General features: G+C 39.7%; 1 protein-coding gene and 1 pseudogene across 4 annotated transcripts in view; one reads left to right on the top strand and one right to left on the bottom strand.

Moving 5' to 3' along the window:
• Positions 1–8,907: 8,907 nt before the first annotated feature.
• Positions 8,908–9,399, top strand: LOC105605091 (mitochondrial import receptor subunit TOM20 homolog; annotated as a pseudogene).
• A 4,575-nt stretch (positions 9,400–13,974) lies between these two features.
• Positions 13,975–21,994, bottom strand: part of SAMD8 (sterile alpha motif domain containing 8) — a 54,074-nt gene continuing 46,054 nt past the window's right edge. For 3 of the 4 annotated variants that reach the window (XM_060406708.1, XM_027962450.2, XM_042241190.1), the window contains 2 exons: positions 18,765–18,915; positions 13,975–18,584 (listed from right to left, as the gene is read on the bottom strand). In XM_060406708.1, coding sequence (XP_060262691.1) covers positions 18,280–18,584; positions 18,765–18,915 — 456 coding nt within the window. In that variant the 3' untranslated portion in view covers positions 13,975–18,279. Of the gene's footprint in view, positions 18,916–21,994 lie in introns of all 4 variants that reach the window. The other variant, XM_060406707.1, reaches the window with a different exon arrangement.

Here is a 21,994-nt window from a genome sequence, read left to right as displayed (position 1 = left end):
TGAGTCAGCTCTCTGCATCAGGTGGCCAAAGTACTGGAGTTTCAGCTTCATCATCAGTCCCTCCAATGAACACTCAGGACTGACCTCCTTTAGGATGGACTGGTTGGACCTCCTTGCAGTCCAAGGGACTCTCAAGAGTCTTCTCTAACACCACAGTTCAAAAGCATCCATTCTTTAGCGCTCAGCTTTCTTTATAGTCCAACTCTCACATCCACACATGACCACTGGAAAAACCATAACCTTGACTAGATGGACCTTTGTTGGCAAAGTAATGTCTCTACTTTTTAATATGCTGTCTAGTTTGGTCATAAGTTTCCTTCCAAGGAGCAAGCATCTTTTAATTTCATGGCTGCAATCACCATCTGCAGTGATTTTGGAGCCCAGAAGAATAAAGTCAGCCACTGTTTCCACTGTTTCCCCATTTATCTGCCATGAAATGATGGGACTGGATGTCATGATCTCAGTTTTCTGAATGTTGAGCTTTAAGCTTTTTAGTTCCTCTTCACCTTCTGCCATAAGGGTGGTGTCATCTGCATATCTGAGGTTATTGATATTTCTCCTGGCAATCTTGATTCCACCTTGTGCTTCTTCCAGCCCAGGGTTTCTCATGATGTACTCTGCATATAAGTTAAATAAGCAGGGTGACAATATACAGCCTTGAGGCAGTCCTTTCCCTGTTTGGAACCAGTCTGTTGTTCCATGTCCAATTCTAACTGTTGCTTCCTGACCTGTATACAGGTTTCTCAAGAGGCAGGTCAGGTGGTCTGGTATTCCCATCTCTTTCAGAATTTTCCACCGTTTATTGTGATCCACACAGTCAAAGGCTTTGGCATAGTCAATAAAGCAGAAATAGATATTTTTCTGGAACTCTCTTGCTTTTTCGATGATCCAGCAGATGTTGGCAATTTGATCTGTGGTTCCTCTGCCTTTTCTAAAACCAGCTTAAACATATGGATGTTCATGGTTCACATATTGCTGAAGCCTGGCTTGGAGAATTTTGAGCATTACTTTACTAGCGTGTGAGATGAGTGCAATTGTGTGGTAGTTTGAGCATTCTTTGGCATTACCTTTGGGATTGGAATGAAAACTGACCTTTTCCAGTCCTGTGGCCACTGCTGAGTTTTCCAAATTTGCTGGCATATTGAGTGCAGCACTTTCACAGCATCATCTTTTAGGATTTGAAACAGCTCAACTGGAATTTCATTGCCTCCACTAGCTTTGTTCGTTTTGATGCTTCTAAGGCCCACTTGACTTCACATTCCAGGATGTCTGGCTCTAGGTGAGTGGGAGTGATCACACCTTCATGATTATCTGGGTCATGAAGATCTTTTTTGTACAGTTCTTCTGTGTATTCTTACCACTTCTTAATATCTTCTGCTTCTGTTAGGTCCATATCATTTCTGTCCTTTATTGAGTCCATCTTTGCATGAAATGTTCCCTTGGTATCTCTAATTTTCTTAAAGAGATCTCTAGTCTTTCCCATTCTGTTGTTTTCTTCTATTTCTTTGCATTGATCGCTGAGGAAGGCTTTCTTATCTCTCCTTGCTATTCTTTGGAACTCTGCATTCAAATGGGTACTTTTAATTCTGGGCAAAACCAAGCAACAGTGCACCAGTGACTCACCAGTGAGATTACACTTAAAATACAACAGCCTCAGAGCCAAGACCAACCTCCTGAAAACAGGCTTCAGGACAGTATGGAACTGGGTATTGGCCAAGAAGCCTGGGAAAACACACTCTGAACTGTTAAAGATGTAGAGCCAGGGCTTTCAAGACATAGAAGACCAATGGGCAGGGGCTTTAGAAATAAAATATAAGGTATATGAGTTATCAACTGCCACAGAACAAACCATACGAAAACTTCATGGCTTAAAACAGTTTATGTCTATGACCCTGCACACTGACTGGTCAGTTCTTCTGGTTTCCCTTGGGCTTACTTACGCAGCTGCATGGGTGAGGTGGGGAGTGAACTCAGCTGGGACATCTTGGCCAGCGGCGCCTCTCTCACCTCACAAGATCTTTCACCCCAGGCTCCTTCATGGCATGGCAGTTTCAAGTCAGCATCCCAAGAGGGTGAAAGTGGTAGCTTCCACAGTCATGCAACAGCAAAACCACCACATTTTATTAGTGAAAGCAAGTCACAGACCGAGCACCCTCAAGGGCTGGGGAAACAGACTTTGTGTCTCGATGGATGAAACAGTGAAGTCACAGTACAAAAGCTTATGCACTCTACCATAGAGGACTTGGTGACTTGGCAAAAACACCTGTATGATGTGGGGTGAGTGCAGAAGGGCTGCAAAGCAAAGAAAGGAAACCTTCCCCAGGCTGCGGACCAGGCAGAGACAGAACACTGGAAACACTGAGTGGCTGAGCGGACAAACTTCTGCAGATTCAACCAAAGCCTCCAGAGAGTGCGACTGAGAGCATAAGCTAACAGAATGGCCAAACAGGGCCAGCAAGAGCGCCCTGTGTCAATAGGGCTTACAGCTCACCCACACATCCCAACTCTCCAACAGAACTCACTTTTAGGGAGGTTTCGATCAAGAATGGTAATTCGCCGAGTAGTAGTATAACCTCAGGACATCCCTGATGGCGCAGTGGATAGGAATCTGCCTGCCAGTACAGGGGACATGGGTTCGATCCCTAGTCTGGGAAGATTTCACATGTCATGGAGCAACTAAGCCCGTGTGCCACGAATACTGAGCTTGTGTGTGCTAAGACCCGTGAGCCGCAACTACTGAGCCTGAGGGCCCAGAGCATGTGCTCTGCAACAAAAGAGGCCACCGCAATGAGAAGTCAGTGCACCGCAACTAGGGTAGCCTCCGCTCTCTGCAATTAGAGAAAGCCATGAAATTAAAAGACGCTTGCTCCTTGGAAGAAAAGTTATGATCAACCTAGACACAGCATCTAGTTAAATACCTTTCATAAGGCAATTGTCAAAGGTGGGTATCATTTTCCAGTTTCAAAGTACTTCACAATATCAACTCCCTGGATCCTTATAATCATGATGATGAAGCTATCTTGCACTTATGATGTTCCAAGTACTGTTTTATATCTTCTGCATGTATTAACTCATAAATACTCATAATAACCCTAGAGGGTAAGTACTGTCATCAGCTGAAAACTGAGAGACAAAGAGGCTTAGGAACTTCCCAAGGTTAACACGGCTAATCATCAGAGGAGCCAAGATCTGAGTCCAGGCACTCGGCTTCGGAGCCCATGCCCTTAAACCACTGTACTATTCTGCCGTCCGTTACATCAAAGGAGGAAACTGAGACAGAGTGGTTTGGTGACTTGCCTGAACTCACCCACAGTCCCACTACATCAAAACTAGAAAAACGTGTGAACAAAGTTCCTTCCCCTCTAAGTTAAGACCTATTACAGTGTGATAGCTGAGCTTATCAGCCATTTCTATTTTAAATAATTTTCCCAATGGAAAGAAATATAAAGGATGAGAGGTGGAGCCCAGAGTGGGAGGCCAAAGGCAGTACTAATTCTGAATCTACTCTAAAACATGCTACCCTATGGCTAGGGAAATGAAAGTGTAATGCATTTTATACATGTTGATATTTTCCTCGAGAAGACAATGGCTACCCTTAAGTATAGAAGCAGAGGAAGGATGAAGCTATGAAAACGGGAACTCTTAGTAAACTGACCCCAGAAACTATTTCCCAGGAAAAGGGGTTTGGCAAAGGGAGAGCCCAGGGAGTTTATGCTTCCAGTGCCAATGTACGAAGGCACCAGGCAGTGTGCAGGGAGCAAGGACACAAACACGTTACTTTGCTCTCAGATGTCATTCACCCCCACTCAACTACTGCCCAGGAAAAGGCACTTCCTCTCTCCAGTGCCTACATTAGAAGCCCGATCTGTTGCTTTCCCTTTGAAGGCCTCTCTGAGAATGCAGTTACCAATTTTCAGGACCTATCAAATGGGCTATCCCCCTATACCAAGCCCTGGTCCACTCCAACGCTTAAGCCAAGTTAACCCATCCCATCCCCTGGGATGCTGCAACTCAGAAACTCCTGACTTAAGAGTGGCAGGGTTGTGGTAAGGCTAGACCCTCTGGCTCTGGCCAATGAGAACAAACTATTTTATCAAGACTAGGTCTCTCTCATCTCCAAGTCTTATCATCATTGCAGATGTTTTCCCCCCTAAGTGTCCTCCATAGACACTTAGGATTCAGAATATTGTCAATTGCTTTGTGAACTGGTACATTATCTGCTCCTGAATATCATGACATAATTGGGTTAGAAGATCTATTTCTGGCCACCAGGGAAACAAGAGTTCAAGATGGAAAGGGGGAAGGATAAAACTGTCCCTGTTCATGGATGACAAAACTACCTATGTAAAAAATGCTAAGCAATCTACAAAAGAACTTCTAGAACTAATAAGCGAGTTTGGTAAAGTCACAAGATAAAAGATCAACATCCCCAAATTAACTGTGTTTATATATATATTAGTAATATACAATCAGAAACCAAAATTAAAAGATGAAATGGAGGAATAAAAAGCTAAATATGATGCTTGGTGCTTTCCAGTGGCTCAGCAGGTAAACAATCTGCCTGCAATGCAGGAGACACAGGACATGATCCCTGGGTTGGGAAGATCCTCTGGAGGAGGAAATGGCAACCCACTCCAGTGTTCTTGCCTGAAAAATCCCACGGAGAGAGGAGCCTGGCAGGCTGCATTCCACAGAGTTGCCAAGAGTCGGACACCTAAGCAACCAAGCACAGAGATAATGCTTACAATCTTCAGTGAACTTTCATATCCACCTAAGAGGGAATGAGGGAGCTTTGTGAATACCTGTATTCTCAGCCCACCCAATCATGAAATGCTCTTAGGGAAGGGCATCCAGCTTTGAAAATAGGCTTTTTAGGTGATTGACTCCAAAACCAATTTGCAATGCCTGGGAACCTGTCAGAAATGCAAATTCCCCCATCAGTGGAATCAAACTCGGAAGGTAGGATCTAATGTGTTTTAACCATCTATTGTACTTTGTTCCAGACCGCCACTTCCGTAGTTCATTCTTGTGCCTGTGACAAAAGCACACAGGCTGCTGAAGTTTGTAGCGCCCTCTGCTGGTGCCCATCTGCAAAGGCCAACCTCTGAAGTAAAAACAAGGCGCTTGTAACTAGGTTTGACAGCCTGCTAAGTTTTTTATTCAAGTGAAAAGAAAAATCCTGTTTCCTATTACATCCACTGGGGCTTCATCCCGCTGTAGCATTTCTGAGCTCAAAGTGCATTCTCCTATGGCTCTGCTGAAGTTTCCATTTCCTTCTGCATCCTTCATTCTTCTCCAGATAAAGGACTCCAGAAGAGCTTGGTGAAACTGTCCCCAAGGCCAGGCAAGTCACCCCATAAAGACAAAGGTGGGTGGATGGGGACTTCCCTGCCTTAGCCCAAGGGCAATGTCACTTTCACTACAATGGCTGAGTGGGAGACAGCCATGAGTCTCTCCCCTAAACAAAACCAAAATTTCTCAATGGCTTCCTACAACACTGGAAGCAAAAATCTAGTTTGCACCAGGGCCTTTGAAGCCTTCATGATTAGAGCCCTGGTTAATTCTCTAAGTTCATTTCTAATCACCCTTTCACTTCTCACTCTTAAGCCAAACTGGCCTTATAATTGTTTGAAGAACATGTCAAGCCTGCCCCCAGAGGCCAGCGCAGTTGCTGTTCCCTCCCTCCTAGATATCCACATGGTCCTTCCTCACTTTTTTCATGCCTCTGTGCAAGTCACCTCTGCAGGCCTTTTAATGCCATCAGACAACAAATGCTTCATTTCTTTCATCATGTGTGTGTGTGTGTGAGACAGAAAGACAACACTACTTTTGGCTACCTAGAAAGTCAATTCCTACCAGCCGAAGACCACCAGGAACACATGTTAGTCAAAGTTAGTTTTCTAAATTAAACTCCCTGTAGCAAGAGAGGCTGAACAGCATGCAGAAGAGTGGGGAATCTCAGTGAGAGGGTTTTAGGAGGGACTTGTACAAGATTTGGGCTTGTGTTAGGTGATGTTATAGAGGGTTCAAGAAAGCAAGAAGGGTGCTATTTCAGATTGAGTGCTTTCAGAAAGCTGGAGCAATTCAGTTTCTTGGTAATTAGTTTTCTTTTCTTTCCTACACCAAGGGGAATCTTAGTTTCCCCTTGTGGGGATCTTAGTTTCTGACCAGGGATCGAACCCATGCCCCCTACAAGGAGTGTGGTCTCTTAACCACTGGACCACTAGGGAGGTCCTCGTAGTTACTAGTATTAATCAGGAAAGGGGGTGTATTACTATTTTGTGGTGCGCAGTGTTCATTCAGGCTGAATTATGACTGAAGGCCCTTCATGCTCATGCAGAGTCCTCATCTGCTGTTGCTGTTCTGTAACATTATATTCAGTCAAAGTGTTAGTTGTTCAGTCATGTCTGACTCTTTACGACCCCATGGACTGTAGCCTGCCAAGCTCTTCTGTGTGTCCGTGGAGTTCTCTAGGCAGAACTGGAGTGGGTTGCGATTCCCTTCTCCAGGGGCTCTTCCCAACCCAGGGATCGAAGCCAGGTCTCCTGCATTGGCAGGCAGATTCTTTACTGCCTGAGCCATCAGGGAATACCGTTGTAACTAAGCTAATTGACAGCTAACAGGGGTGCTTTTTTCTTTCTCATATATTTCATGGTCTGGAAAGTATGTGTCCTGAAGGCAAGGACTTTGTTTTGCTCAGCACTGAAGCACAGTGCTTAAACATTATTTGGCATATAGTAGATGTTCAATAAATGTTAGATAAATATTCTTTCAAAACATTGTCCATACCTCAGGTCCAACATATCTACAAGGCAGCCCTATATCTGGGACAGGTAAATTTAAGTCCTTGGAATATCTCGTAAGTGATGGTAGAGCCAACAGCAGCCGCTGGTGGGCAGACAAGTAATAACAGTTACATTTTATAGAAATTTAGGACAAGGAGACCAACTGGGTCCTCTGGACTGTCCCTCAGACCAGACAGGACTTAGCTTCCATCAGTTCTCAGGGAAGATCATTACCATGGAAAAACCCTACTCACCAATGATAAAAGACGCCAAGTTAAATACTATGCTACAAATAAAATGAAACACTCAACTTAATGATCATCTTTCTCTCTTCCCATCCAACATCTTATAGCCATATATACTATATGTTAACAAAATATAGGACATAATCTGTGATTTAATCTTCCAGAAAGATTCGCATGTTAATAAAGTTGTCACCATTCTATTATTTCCTTATTATACTGCAATTTAAAAATAATTTTGCAGCTTGTTTACACAGAAAGGGGATTGAGGTACCATTTTTAAACCTATCAAGTTGGCAAAAATACAAAAGTTAAGTAATATTTTATTTTGGCAATGGTGTGGGTCACTAGACAAACTTATACATTGCTAGTGGAAAAATAAACTGGTACAACTTCTACTTAGGTCAATCTGACAATATCTAACACGATTTAAAGTGCACAAAACCTCTGACCCAAAAACTTTCCTTTTAGCAATTCTACAGATAAACTTGTATGCAGGTTAAGTAACGTTATTTACTGCAGCGTTGTTTGAACAGTAAATAATCTAAATGTCTCTCTCTCAGGGAATGAGTAATAAATTACAATATCTATGCAATGGGGAAAACACTAGCTTTACTGTTATCCTGCTAAACACAAAAAATTTCCCAGAACATCAACATCAGACGAGATATGAGACCATGACAGATCAAGTGAAAACAAGACTATTTAGCAATGATACCTGAACACATATAAAAACATGAATATTATTGTAACTACAAACATGATCAGACATCCCTCTATCCTGGCTAATATGAGTGGTTGCTGCTGCTTTATCGATTAACATTAGCCTCAATTCATTCCCTCTGTCTTACTGTTAGGATTTATTTTAAAACACACAAAGAAGTGCTTCAGCATCCTAAATACATCTAATCCATAGCAAATATGAGTTTCCTTAAAACTTTCTCATTAAACCAACTAATCTAAACCCCAATCTGGTAAGTTCTTTCCAACACACTCCAACTGAGATGCCCTGTAGTTCCTGATGGTGTGTGTTCCCACTCACTGCAATAAGCAATAAGCTCTATTGATTCAACTAAGGTGTGTCCCTAGAGGGGAAGGCATTGGCACATGTGAAGCAAAATACGCATGGTGCAAAACCATGTATATATGTGTATATATATGTATATGCTACAACTTGTATAAAATAATGTAAAGCCAATTTTAGAAATATGTTGTATATGCATAGAAAATAGCTCAGGAAAAATTCAGTAAAAATGGTTGTCTTTTGGAAGAACTAAAGGCTGGGGTACAGGAGTAGGAAAGAGTCTTCAGTATACAGTTTGTTACCATGTTCGCAATTTATTTACTTGAAATTAATAACTTTAAAAAATGAGAGTAAGAGGCTTCCTTGGTGGCTCAGTGGTAAAGAATCCACCTGCCAACGCAGGAGACATGGATTTGATCCCCGATCTGGAAAGATCCCACGTGGAGCACAGCAATTAAGTCTGTGAACTGCAACTCCAGAGCCCAGAAACCACAACTACCAAAGCCCATTCTCCGCAACAAGAGAAGTCACCACAATGAGAAGCCTGTGTGCCACCGCTAGGGAAAAGCACACATAGCAGTGAAGACCCAGCACAACCAAAGGACAATTAAAAAAAAAAAAAGACTAAGAATCACAGGCACTGCTGTGGGATCAATACAGAAGAAAAGACAATCTCTTCAGTAAGTAGTTTTGAGAAAACTGGATAGCTACATGTAAAAGGATGAAACAGAACACTCTCTAACAACATACACAAAAATAAACTAAAAATGAATTACAGACCTAAATGCAAGACTGGACACTATTAAACTCTTAGAGGAAAACGTAGGCAGAACACTGACATAAATCGCACCAACAGCGAGGCTTCGCGGTCAACGGCTTCTTTGCGGGCCCCGCCGCAGCCGACCCGGCTCCTTGGTGGAGAGAAGATGGTGGGCCAGAATAGCGCCATCACCGCTGGAGTGTGCGGGGCCCTTTTCATCAGTTATTGCATTTACTTCAACTGCAAGAGACGGAGACTTCAAGAACAGGCTGCAAGAACGAAGAAACAAACAAAAGCTTGCCAAGGAGAGAGCTGGGCTTCCAAGCTACCTGACCTTAAAGATGCTGAAGCCGTTCATAAAGTCTTTCTAGAAGAAATACAGCTTGGTGGAAGAATTACTAGCTCAAGGTGAGTATGAGAAGGGTGTGGACCATCTGACAAATGCGACTGCTGTGTGTGGACAGCCACAGCAGTTAATGCAAGTGTTGCAGCAAACTCTTCCACCACCAGTATTCCAGATGCTCCTAAGCTCCCAACAATTAGAGAACTCTAAGTGCTCAGAGCTTGGCTGAAGATGCTGTGGAATGAGAAACAAATGTCAATATAATGATCTCAATTAAAACATATTTTAAAAACCTTAACTCAGATGATCGGCTCTGGGGGAGTAAGGGCAGATAAGCTTGTTATGGACTGTCCTCCACAGTGAAGTCTACCAAAGTTAAATTTTTACTTTGTGTAGATCCATTTGTCTGTTTTATTTACTTTTCCCAGTGAAAAGTGTTATTTTGATAGAGCTTTTAATTTTATAAATACACTATGAATTACTGAAATATGCATTTTGTTTATTCCTAAAATGTGTAATTAGAATGTACATATAACATCCCATTACTTACATTAAAAATACCCAGTGCTGAGTTTTGAAAGATAGTGAAAAAAAATGTAGAAGAAAACTGAAGAATATACTTGTTTTGCTCTATATCAGAAAGTTGGCTGGAAACTCATGTTGATCAAAACTGAGCATTGAAATAAGAGATTATTTCTTTCCATTTAATCTCTTAAATATGTGTAATGTGCTGCTATACTATAATAACAACTTCACCCCCTCCCTTGAAATGTTTTGTTTAAATCAGTGGGTTTGATGTATTCTAGATATTTATCTCCTTGTATTTCAGATACATGTAGTTGTGGATAGCACGAGGAATTAGATGTCTATACATTCTTAATCTGACTGAGTAGGCTTTACCAGTTAATGTCTGCCCATTTGGAAATGGGTCTGCTAATTCAGCTTCTAATTCCTTTGGTTCTGTGCACATTTTCAAATCCCTCTTTCTAAGGGAAATACCTGTTTGGGCAGCCAGCCCTTGCGTTTTTTTATACTCTGAATTTTGCATGCTTGCCTTAGTATTTCTGGTTTTTTAAAAGGTGTAACGTGTTGATTATCACTGAAATCATGGTTCTGTCACTACTTTTGTAAATTAACCTGAAATGTAACCTTCACGGTAACTGGGACGATATGCCTGTAAAAGTGTTTGTTCCCTTTTGCTTTTATCCTGTGTACCTCCTTAATCCCCTACCAACCCTTATCTTGTATGAGAATAAAGTGTAACTTTGTGGCTGAAGACTTGAATGAAAATAATGGGACCTTTATTCTCTAAATAGAGACATATTATCTGCAGCCACAGATTAAATATTAGACCTAAGAATAAAGATTCTTGGTACTTAATGATCAAATAGGTCCTCATCAAACTTAAAAATCTTTTGCACAGCAAATGAAACCATAAACAAAATGAAAAGACAACCCACAGAATGGGAGAAAATATTTGCAAATCAAGTGACCAACAAGGATTTAATCTCCAAAATATATAAACAGCTCATGCAGCTTGATGGCAAAAACACAAACAACCCAATAAGAAATAGGCAGAAGATATAAATAGACTTTTCTCCAAAGACATACAGATGGCCAAAAAACACATGCAAAGATGCTCAACATCACTAGTTATCAGAGAAATGCAAATCAAAGCTTCAATGAGGTACCACCTCACACTGGTCAGAATGGCTATCATTAAAAAGTCCACAAATAATAAATGCTGAAGAAGATGTGGACAAAAGAGAACCCTTCTACACTGTTGGTGGGAATGTAAATTGGTATAGCCACTGTGAAGAACAGTATGGAGGTTCCTTAAAAAACAAAAATAGAACTACTATATAATCCTGCAAGATTGCCGGGAGAAATATCAATCACCTCAGATATGCAGATGACACCACCCTTATGGCAGAAAGTGAAGAGGAACTAAAAAGCCCCTCGATGAAAGTGAAAGAGGAGAGTGAAAAAGTTGGCTTAAAGCTCAACATTCAGCAAATGAAGATCATGGCATCCAGTCCCATCACTTCATGGCAAATAGATGGGGAAATAGTGTCAGACTTTATTTTTTGGGGTGCCAAAATCACTGCAGATGGGGACTGCAGCCACGAAATTAAAAGATGCTTACTCCTTGGAAGAAAAGTTATGACCAACCTAGATAGCATATTCAAAAGCAGAGACATTACTTTGCCAACAAAGGTCCGTCTAGTCAAGGCTATGGTTTTTCCTGTGGTCATGTATGGATGTGAGAGTTGGACTGTGAAGAAAGCGGAACACCAATAAATTGATGCTTTTGAACTGTGGAGAAGACTCTTGAGAGTCCCCTGGACTGCAAGGAGATCCAACCAGTCCATTCTAAAGGAGATCAGTCCTGGGTGTTCATTGGAAGGACTAATGCTAAAGCTGAAACTCCAATACTCTGGCCACCTCATGTGAAGAGTTGACTCACTGGAAAAGACTCTGATGCTGGGAGGGAATGGGGGCAGGAGGAGAAGGAGACGACAGAGGATGAGATGGCTGGATGGCATCACCAACTCAATGCACATGAGTTTGGGTGAACTCTGGGAGTTGGTGATGGACAGGGAGGCCTGGTGTGCTGCGATTCATGGGGTTGCAAAGAGTCGGACATGACTGAGTGACTGAACTGAACTGATACTCCAACTAAAAAAAAAATTAGGTACAAATATTCTCTTTAGATTGGGATACAAGGCTCTTACAATTGAAATATGAACAGGTAGGTCAAGGTGGTTTTGTATCTCTTGCTCTCTTGGGGAGCCCTGTGAACTGAGTACATAATAGCATTTAAATATCATGCTACTCCAGCAGAGGCCTTACAGCGATCATCTGCTCTTATTTCTAAGTTATAGCAGAGGGTGATCACTGAGCTCCTCTGAGGCATTCTCTTATGACAGCACCATCCTCAGGTTTCCAGAGTTGGCTTCCACACCACTTAATGCGGGGCAGTTCAGCATTTCAATAGGTTGGGTGCATCAGCATAAGACGGACCATTTTGGATACAAAGTGTAATCATATCCTACATTCACATTACACCAGCAGACAGCAGCCTGCAGCTCATTTGTTTGGTGTCTTGATCTTCCCTGACTGGGGACAAAGGCCTCCTACAAGCTGTGCCCAGTCCTGGTTCCCCGACCTAACTTGGGGTCCCTCTGGCCTTTCATCTCCAGTGATCTGTGCACTTTCCATTATCCTTCCTCTCTCTTTTAGACTTACAGTTCTGCTCTTTACCAACTCCTGCTTCAAAGAATTACTCATACCTGTCCAAACAATTTAGACCCTGGCAACAGGCATTCCTAATGCTTCCATTTAAAATAAAATAATATACCCTGTCAACAATTTCCAAACTTATTCTCAAATAAATCCAATTTTTTGCATCACAGTTAAAGCCCTCTAAACCTTTAATCACACCCTAGTGGATTCATCCTTCAAGGAGGGTTCAGTTCAAGATTCAGAAGTTTAGTGAATTTTTCTTGGATCCTCAGTCCCCAGTGAGCCCTTCCTCTTCCAAGCTACTATTAAATGAAGAGAGTAAACTCATCTGCCTCAGTGGTTTCCAAACATTTACTTCCCTTATTCTCAACCCTTTTTTCAAGGGAAAGCCAACTAGGAAAGCCATGTATGTAAAACATGAACTCTGGATGAAAATGATACAAGCTTCAACTCCCTTCCAGTACCCCAGATGTTCACCCAGGCAGTTTTAAAACTACTGCTCTATTCTGCCAATGAATGTTGTTAGTTCCATTTTTAAGTCATCTTAACCTAAGATTATTAACTCCCTAGAGTACAGGCCCTGTGTTACTGACCTAAATTCAAGTAATAGTTCAGTATGATATACCAGGTACTGAGTCATAAAGGCTATAATACTTCCATAATCTGGCTCTTAACACAGCCTATGAGGTAGGCACTTCCCCCTGCATTTTACACATAAGGTTAAGTGAAGCTGGAAGAAAAGGCCCAATTTAATCTGCAGCAGAGCTTCAACCCATACCTAGGTCCTCAAAGTCTAAATCCACCACATCTCCCATTCTACCAAGCTGCCTCTCAGTCTGTTTTGGACAATTCTTTTCCAGAGTCCCCAAGATACCAACTGGTGCCAGCACCAGAGAGGCTACAATTAGTAGTGATCATGAAGACAAATTCAGTCATGAATTAATAAACTCACATGGTCCCATGACAATACTTAGTATTCCGAGTTGGCTCCCACACCACTTAATGCCAGGCAGTTCAGCATTTCAATAGGTTAGGGGCATCAGCACAAGACAGACCATTTTGGATACAAAGTATATCATATCCTATATTCACATTACACTAGCAGACAGCAGTGGGAAGCTCATTTGGTGTTTCCATGGCTCTGAGTTGCTGAGCTACTGCTAACAACTATTTTCTCTTCTTTTCCTATTTATCATTATCTCCAAACCTGATCCAACAAGATGATGGTACCTTCCTATAAAATCTACAATTAAACCCCAAACCGACAAACACAAACTTTAATGTGCCCAGGAATAAGTAGCTGTTTGCTTCCCTTTCCTCCTTCTCAACTTAATCTACAATTATTCTTAAACCATCAGTAATATTACTTTTCTTTCCCTAGTTTGTAGAAAAGAAAGGAGAAAGGGCAAATGGCTTATCTAATAGACAACTAAGAAGTAGTACATGCCCGGACTAGACAACAGTTAGTATTTAAAGTTGCAGGACCCAATCATTTGCAAAAATAAAAAATTCACTTTATAAAAAATGAAGCAGCTGCATTAATAATGAAAAGACATTTAAAGAAGAGACTACAATCCAATTTTCAAATGTTTTATTTTTAGTGTTTTTAAACATTTTAATACAACAAAGATATAAAATAATATATATTAGTTAAATCTGGATTTAATTTAGAATTGAGATATTTACTTATATACAATACTGTGCTTCAAGGTATGGCTACCACAGGAACTTTCACATCTTCAAGTAATACTAGTTTCTCTGCACATTGGGTGACATTTAGGTAGAATTCATAGAACAAAACATGCCCATTTTAGCCCAAGCTAATTTTGCTTCCCCCATTAAGTACCAGTCTCCACTTCTTTTGTTTCATATCAGAAATACTTCAGTTGTCCTAACAAGTCATAGATTCTTTGAATAAGAAATTATTAAAATGGAACATTTTAAAGATGGTATTACTAACTGGTAACAATGCTTCACTAGTTCAGACAACCCAGTAGTTCAGATTGAAACAGAGCTGAAATAACAGCAAAATTAACATAGTATTCCCTCTCCTTCCATATTAGGTACAAAACAACTTTATGCATAAACATGGAGTACACAGAGAAAAAGTCCTTGGCTAATATAAGGTAGAACCATAGTCTAAAAAATTAACTTTGGGGGAAGCTGAATTATGGCTTATAGATTGGACAGATGTTTTAATTCAACTTAATGCAAAATAATAGGCCACATTTTAGTTACTTGAAATTGGTGGTCTTTGCTGGGGGTGAGGAATAAGCGAGAGGGGCATCAAAACCTAGTTCCATAGTAATTTCAGTCATTCAAAGCTACTAAAAGAGAAGGAAAAAACCTTCAACCTCCTTCCTTTCTCACTGGTCACTTGTAGCAACAGTCTGACTTCTGATATTACTAACAATTTCCTCTATAGCAGTACAGGGTAATTCAGATTAAACATTTCACAAATGCAAACTATAATGGCCAAGTAAAGATGGCATTAAAGTTGACATACTTTGTTGGCTCTGAAACTCTCTAAATGAAACCAATACTATTTAAGAAAGCCATGGGACTATTCTATAAAAGAGTTACCTTATCTCAAATGCCTGCAAAGAACTGGCAAAGGATTGTTACTATAATTAGTTTTAGCAAGGGATAATTTAAGACTACAAGAAGACAATCAAAGAATTAAATTTATTAAAGAGTTTAAAACTAGAATATGGTTAATGTTCTAAAACACTATGGAACAAGAATCCTTTAAAAAAAAGTTTACTATGAAACTGACAATGAAATTGCTTTTTTACTGAATACAGTCAAAGCAGGTTAGTGTTATGACTATCACTTTGAATATATAAATAACACTTTCCAAACAGGTGTCCTCAAAACACAGGGTCTCATATTAGCTATAAAAGGATTTGGCACCTCTGTCCTTATTGTTTTAAGTAAGAATTTTAAGCAGGTACGGGGAAGGGGAGAATGCCACTTGCAGTGCCAGAGTTACACTATCAGCAGGTCTCTAGCGTGGAGTTCTTCCTGTGAACAGTCCACACTCCTTTAACTGATTGGCTCTGTGGCTGAGTTCACTACGTTCTGATTTAAAGTGACACTAATAAACAGACCTAGCATATGGAAGGTCTATTTTTACCCAAGCAATTTTGGCTACAGAGGACTATCGAGAAGATAGGCATGGTGAAAATTCTGCAGCATAGCCAAAAAAAGTTTCTCCCAAATTATGTGGTGATAGTAGCAAACTTGCCTTCTTCTAAACCTGATATTCTCTACAAACTTCAGCTAACCTTCAGTAACATTGTCCTGCAAGGAATTTTACAAAAAGAAAAAAGGGTAATGCTGCCCTTAAGAAGAAAGAAATTGCATGGAAGACTTTCAGTATAACCTCCAGTTTGCATCCCTGAACAAAAAATTGCCTTGGTTCCCTCTATACTGAAGTCTCAGTGTTTAATGAGGTAAACCTCTCACATGTTTGAAACTGCATACAAGGTGAAAAATCTGTAGATCTGAGGCATGCAGCTTCTCTACCTAGCCACAGTCACAGTCAAAATGTAAATTCTACTTTCACTATGGTTTTAACAAAATTGTTACAAGAAAAAAGATACAAAGACAAAATCTGGAAATTTCTGGACAAAACAATAAGTAACAAAAATATAAGTTTTATATTAAAAAAAGAAATGGAAAAAAATGTTGTCTCAAAGTTTTCCAAGGAAGAGACCTGGAGATGATTAATGTATGTAAACACTGCCTTGTAATAGTTATAACAATAAATTATAAATCTAGCTTACCTTTTCCTCAAAACGGATACGGTAAAAGGAAAGTTGGGAAGTTATTTTATACTCCTCATTGCAGTCTGCTGTTAGGCACTCTCAGTATCAATAGCTCTGCAAAGTTAGTTGTAATTTTTTTTTTTCCTATTTTGTTCTAGAATAAAATCCATATGAAGGAAAGAAGATTGCTGTTAGGAAATTTACCATTAAGTACTTATTCAACATTCTTGATTCAATGGTGCCATGGATTTTTTCCAAACATTTTTCCAAAAGCCAACATCAGTCCCTTCCTAGTTAAATTCAGGTTTCTTCTGTCATTTGGAAAAAGTGGATGTTACATATCTTTTGAATTCAAGGGTCAAACTACTCTAACTGCATAGGAAACATCCTTCAACCTTCATGATTATGCACTTTCCTTGGATGAAATGTTGACATTTTCATCCCCAGAATGTAACAGAATCAAGAATTTAAGGTATTATCAGATTCTAAAGTATGAGATTTAAAAGCATAATAAAACTAAATTATCTCATGACATTTTCTCAAGTGAAAAATAAAAAAACAATATTCAGAGAAGACCCAAACTGGGGTCACTCAGCACTAGCTGAAACTTGCTTGCATTATATTTGTTTCCTGCCCAATCCACTCAGGCTCCTCTGTAACTTACAGGGGGTGGGAATATGACTCAAAGTGCAAAAACAAAATATTTCACTATATAAACAGCATGTTTCTGCTAAGTGGCCTAATTTTAGACCTCAATATGCCAGCACCTTTTCTAACTCCTTGTTTTAAAGTTGAATGCAAAACTACACAATTAATATTCCAAGTGGCTAAGCTCATGAGTTGGGGTTCAACTTCTAATTCTAGAACCATCCTACTATCAGAACTACTGTACAAAATCATTAAAAGTTAAAGTGACAAAGGTTATCACAGAGGTCAAATTACTTAAGGTACTAAATTTCTAGTGTTGTAAACAGCAACTAAGTTATATTACTCCTGACTGCCAAATTAAAGCTAAATAGAAAGAATGTATGTACACAACTGTATTTAAAAATAAAAAAGAACAAAACCTTTTCATATCCAAATGCGTCTGAGGCTGTCTGATGGTCAAGATGAGAAATTTCAAAAACCAACTAGTTATATTATGCCTGCAACCTGTTATAAATTTCAGAAAGAGAAAAATTTGCATGCAAACATCCCCATTTAAGGACATAAGAACTTTATCTAACATCTGATAAAAACTCTCATTTTGCTCATTAAATAACATCATTAAAAAGTATAAAATTGGCCTGTCCTCTATCCAGCTAACAGTCACAGAACAAAGTTATTCCAGGTACTTTCATCACTAAATTTAAGCCAATTTTATTTTTATGGACGCAGACATTTTTCCCCTCATGAATACTTACTGATGATCATACTAAACCCTTAGAACAAAAACAGAACTGAATCTTTTGTTAATTTTGGTGAAAAAATGCCAGTGTTATATTTGTACTTTGTCATCTTATATATGGCCTCTTTCATTCTCGTTTCAAGGATCCTGGTATATTCAGTATACTTTTCTTACAGACAGTTCAGAAGGCAAAAATTAATTTGTCAGTAAAATGGATCACTTCCCAGAGTTGCATTTTTTTAGAAAGACACAGAGATTAGTTAAAGAGCAAGTACTGCTCATTGGGTAGGGGTTTTCCTTTGAAGAAAATAAGGAGCTTAACAAATTATTAGTATTCTTCTCAATATTTCTTGCCGACAGTCTTACTGGAATTTTTTTTTTTTTAATACCTTTCAACCAGCAAACTGCTTACGTTGATTAGCTTAAGTTCAATAGGCAAATACTCAAAAGGTAAAGCTAAGAGCCTGACTTCAATCATAACATTAAGTCTGCCTAAAGAGAAGGGGCAGAAAACATCTACTTAAACTTCTGTTTGACAGACAGGTAAGGACTCTTGATTGTTCTTGTTTGCTTGCTATGGTCACAGCCTCGCTCAGGACAGAGAACTTTGTCAACACATAGGCAAAAAACCAAGACATTCAGGAACAAGCTGGGAGGAGAAAACAAAGTTACTTTCAACAATGACTGCATTTTTAGTCATGAGCCCTTTATAAAGATAATCTTCATCCAATTAGTCTTTTCATTATTGCTGGTTTTGAAAATGGCCAACAATATTCATTTGGGACTGTACCATTAACATTGCACTCAAAAAAAGAAAACATGGGAAACCAAATTCTTGCTCTCCTACTCTGCTGATATGCTCTGGTATTGGCTAGAGTATGGTAGTACAAAAAGAGTCTCGTTGTGATATAAAAGGCAATAAACACATCAATGGAATAATGTTCATGGGCAGCCAAAATGAAGAAGATTCCAAAGAGGTTGAGAACCCAGGATAAAGTGTGCAAGAAATTCCAGCTTCTTGGTGTATCTGAGAAAAGGACAGAAAGATCATTTTAAAATCATTTCTTCCAACATTTCTTCCAATGTTTCTCAGCCATATGTTTCCTAGATCCGTTTTTCCCATTCTTCATAGAATTTGACACCCTTCCCACAGCCCCCTGTACAGCTAGGCATTTGCTATGTAGAGAAGCACTAAAAAGATACTTACATTCAGTGACAAAGAAATTCAGCATAGTTAGGACGACTGTGTGGCCACTGAACATGTAATCTCCACAAGTGTGAACGCCAGTCAGGGTCATACCAAAGCCACTCCAAATGGCAAAGGCCCGGTGTAATTTCTCCCATACACTGCCATATACCTATAAAGAAAGCTAAGAATTAGTGTTTCAAATGCTTAGGGCAATAGAGGTTCTTACAACTCCCACTGAAATTCAAAGACTGAATGACAGATCTAAGCAAAATCAACCAGACTCCCACTGTAATTAACTGCAGACGCCAATAATGGGTGGTCAAAGCATGGCTATACTCAGAAATATTCTGGTAATTTAATGAAATCAATAGCTTCCCAGGTGGCATAGTGGTGAAGAATCTGCCTGCCAATGCAGGAAATGCAAGAGACGCAGGTTTGATTCTGGGGCTGGGAATATCCCCTGAAGTAGGAAATGCAACCCATTCCTCCAGTATTCTTGCCAGTAGAATCCCATGGACAGAGGAGCCTGGAAGGCTATAGTCCATGGGGTCACAGAGTCAGATATGACCAAGCAACTGAGCACACATACAGTGAAATCAATGCAATTCAAACTTCTCTACTAGGACTTCCTTTACCGTGAAAAAGTTGTTGTTTAGTCGTGCAGTTGTGTCTGACTCTCTGTGACCCCATCAACTGCAGCACACCAGGCTTCCCTGTCCTACACTATCTCCCAGAGTTTGCTCAAGTTCACGTCCACTGAGTTAATGATGCTATCCAACCATCTCATCTTCCCTTCTCCTCCTGCCCTCAATCTTTTCCAGACTCAGGATCTTTTCCAATGAGTCAGCTCTTCGCATCAGGTGGCCAAAGTATTGGAGCTTCAGCTTTGATAAGTCCTTCCAATGAATATTCAGGACTGATTTCCTTGAGGATTCACTGGTTTGCTCTCCTTGAAGTCCAAGGGACTCTCAAGTCTTCTCCAGCACCACAGTTCAAAAGCATCAATTCTTCAGAGCTCAGCTTTCTTTATAGTCCAACTCTCACATCCATACATGACTACTAGAAAAACCATAGATTTGACTTTGGTTGGCAAAGTAACATATCTGCTTTTTAATATGCTGTCTAGGTTTGTCATAGCTTTTCTTTCAAGAAGCAAGTGTCTTTTAATTTCATGGCTGCAGCCACCATCTGCAGTGACGTTAGAGGCCAAGAAAATAAAGCCTGCCACTGTTTCACTGTCTCCCCATCTATTTGCCATTAAGTGATGGGATGGGATGCCATGATCTTAGTTTTCTGAATGTTGAGTTTTAAGCCAGCTTTTTCACTCTCTTTCACATTCATCAAGAGGCTAGTTAGCTCCTCTTCACTTTCTGCTATTAGGGTGGTGTCATCTGCATTTCTGAGGTTACTGATATTTCTCCAGGCAATCTTGATTCCAGCTGTGCTTCATCCAGTCCGGCATTTCACATGATGTACTCTGCATAGAAGCTAAATAAGCGGGGTGACAATATATAGCCTTGATGTACTTCTTTCCCGATTTGGAACCAGTCTGTTGTTCCATGTCCAGTTCTAACTGTTGCTTCTTAATCTGCATACAGGTTTCTCAGGAAGCAGGTAAGGTGGTCTGGTATTCCCATCTCTTAAAGAATTTTCCAGTTTGTTATGATCCACACAGTAAAGGCTTTGGAGTAGTCAATAAAGCAGAAGTAGATGTTTTTCTGGAATTCTGTTGCTTTTTCTATGATCCAATGGAAATTAAAAGCTTACTACAGCACAAAAGCAATGCCAAGTTTTATACCCTATAACACAGTAGTATTTCCTTGCCTGTTCTTGCCAATAAGAAACAGGCTATGACAGAGATAATGGCTACCATTCAATATCCTCTTTCCCTTCTTCAGTAGTAACAGTTCTAAAATCATTTAGAAGAGGTGACGAATTCAACTGTAACACTGTATTTCTCATCCCTCCTTGCAGCTAGGTGTGGCTAAGCGACTAAGTTCTGTACAGTAAGATGGAAAGTTGAAGTATAGAAGATTTCTGGGAAAGCTCTTATCAATGAAAGAGACAACAGCTTGGAGGAAGTCTTCTTTACCTTTCCTTCTTCCAGCCTACAACTCAGACATGACAGTTAAAGCTCTGGCAGTCACCACGGCTACAAAGTCGCCTTGAGGATGCAAGCCAAGTGTAGGACAAGAGGGCAGAAAGGCAGAAGAATCATGGATTTTTGATAACTCCATAAAGTTATCGAACACCTGACCTGAAGTACTTACTTTCAGACTTCTCTTATGAGAGAGAATAAATCATTGCTTGTTTATTAAACTACAGCCACCATAAAGTTCCTGTTACTAGTAGCCAAATCTAATCCCAACCCCCACACATAAAACTTAAAAAAGTAATCCATTGTAAAGTAAAATAAAGTAAAAAAAAAAAAAAAAGTAATCCATTTTGAGGAAGAGTTTGAGCAATGGTCACTTTTTTAAAAAGGCATTTAACACATAATAACAATATAAAAAATTGCTGTAATTTTATTTGCATTTCTATGTGCAGCATGCTACTATATGCTTTTATGTTATTACATTTAATTTCCACAAAAATTGTATGAACTGATTTAACTGTGTAGATTAGGAAACTGGCTTCAGAGAGGTCACATGGCTAATAAGTAATATGAACAGAGGGAGTCCAGTTCTAGAGCCCTGTATCTTAAAGATTCCATGGCCAATGAACAAGAGGAACAATCTCATTAGAATCACCATTTCATTAGAAATCTCACCTGATTATACACTACCCAGTTTCCCCCTTCTGTCTCAGTTGATGGCAGGGGAGGGAGAGAAATTTATTATCAGAGAAAAGGAAAGGAGATACTAAAATATACATGGTTTGCTTATTTCCATGACCTCTAATGAGAACAGGGTTAGAGATGTTATGCAAGTGAGAGTAAAAAAATCAAGCAGTGAAGAACAGATTGCTAGGAAAATATCTCAGCCAAAGACAGGAAACAAGTGATGTCAGTTTAAAAAAAAAAGAAATTATTACACAACACTGTAAATCAACTATACTGCAATAAATTTAAAAAAAAATACTATAGTACAAAAAAGAAAAGCAATTATTGCCCAATTACTTGTCTCCCTATCCTTTCCAATCGTAAAATGCCCCAAATATCTTTCCAGAAAAATAAAAACTGAAACACAATAGAATGAATTTAGACATTTTGATGAGAAATTTGCTTTAACTGTTTCTTTCCTTTCCAT

Source organism: Ovis aries, chromosome 25, assembly GCF_016772045.2.
Source record: "Ovis aries strain OAR_USU_Benz2616 breed Rambouillet chromosome 25, ARS-UI_Ramb_v3.0, whole genome shotgun sequence".
Classification (NCBI taxonomy): Eukaryota; Metazoa; Chordata; class Mammalia; order Artiodactyla; family Bovidae; genus Ovis; species Ovis aries.
Note: the sequence above shows the minus strand (reverse complement) of the source record. Positions and strands in the feature narration are given on the sequence as shown.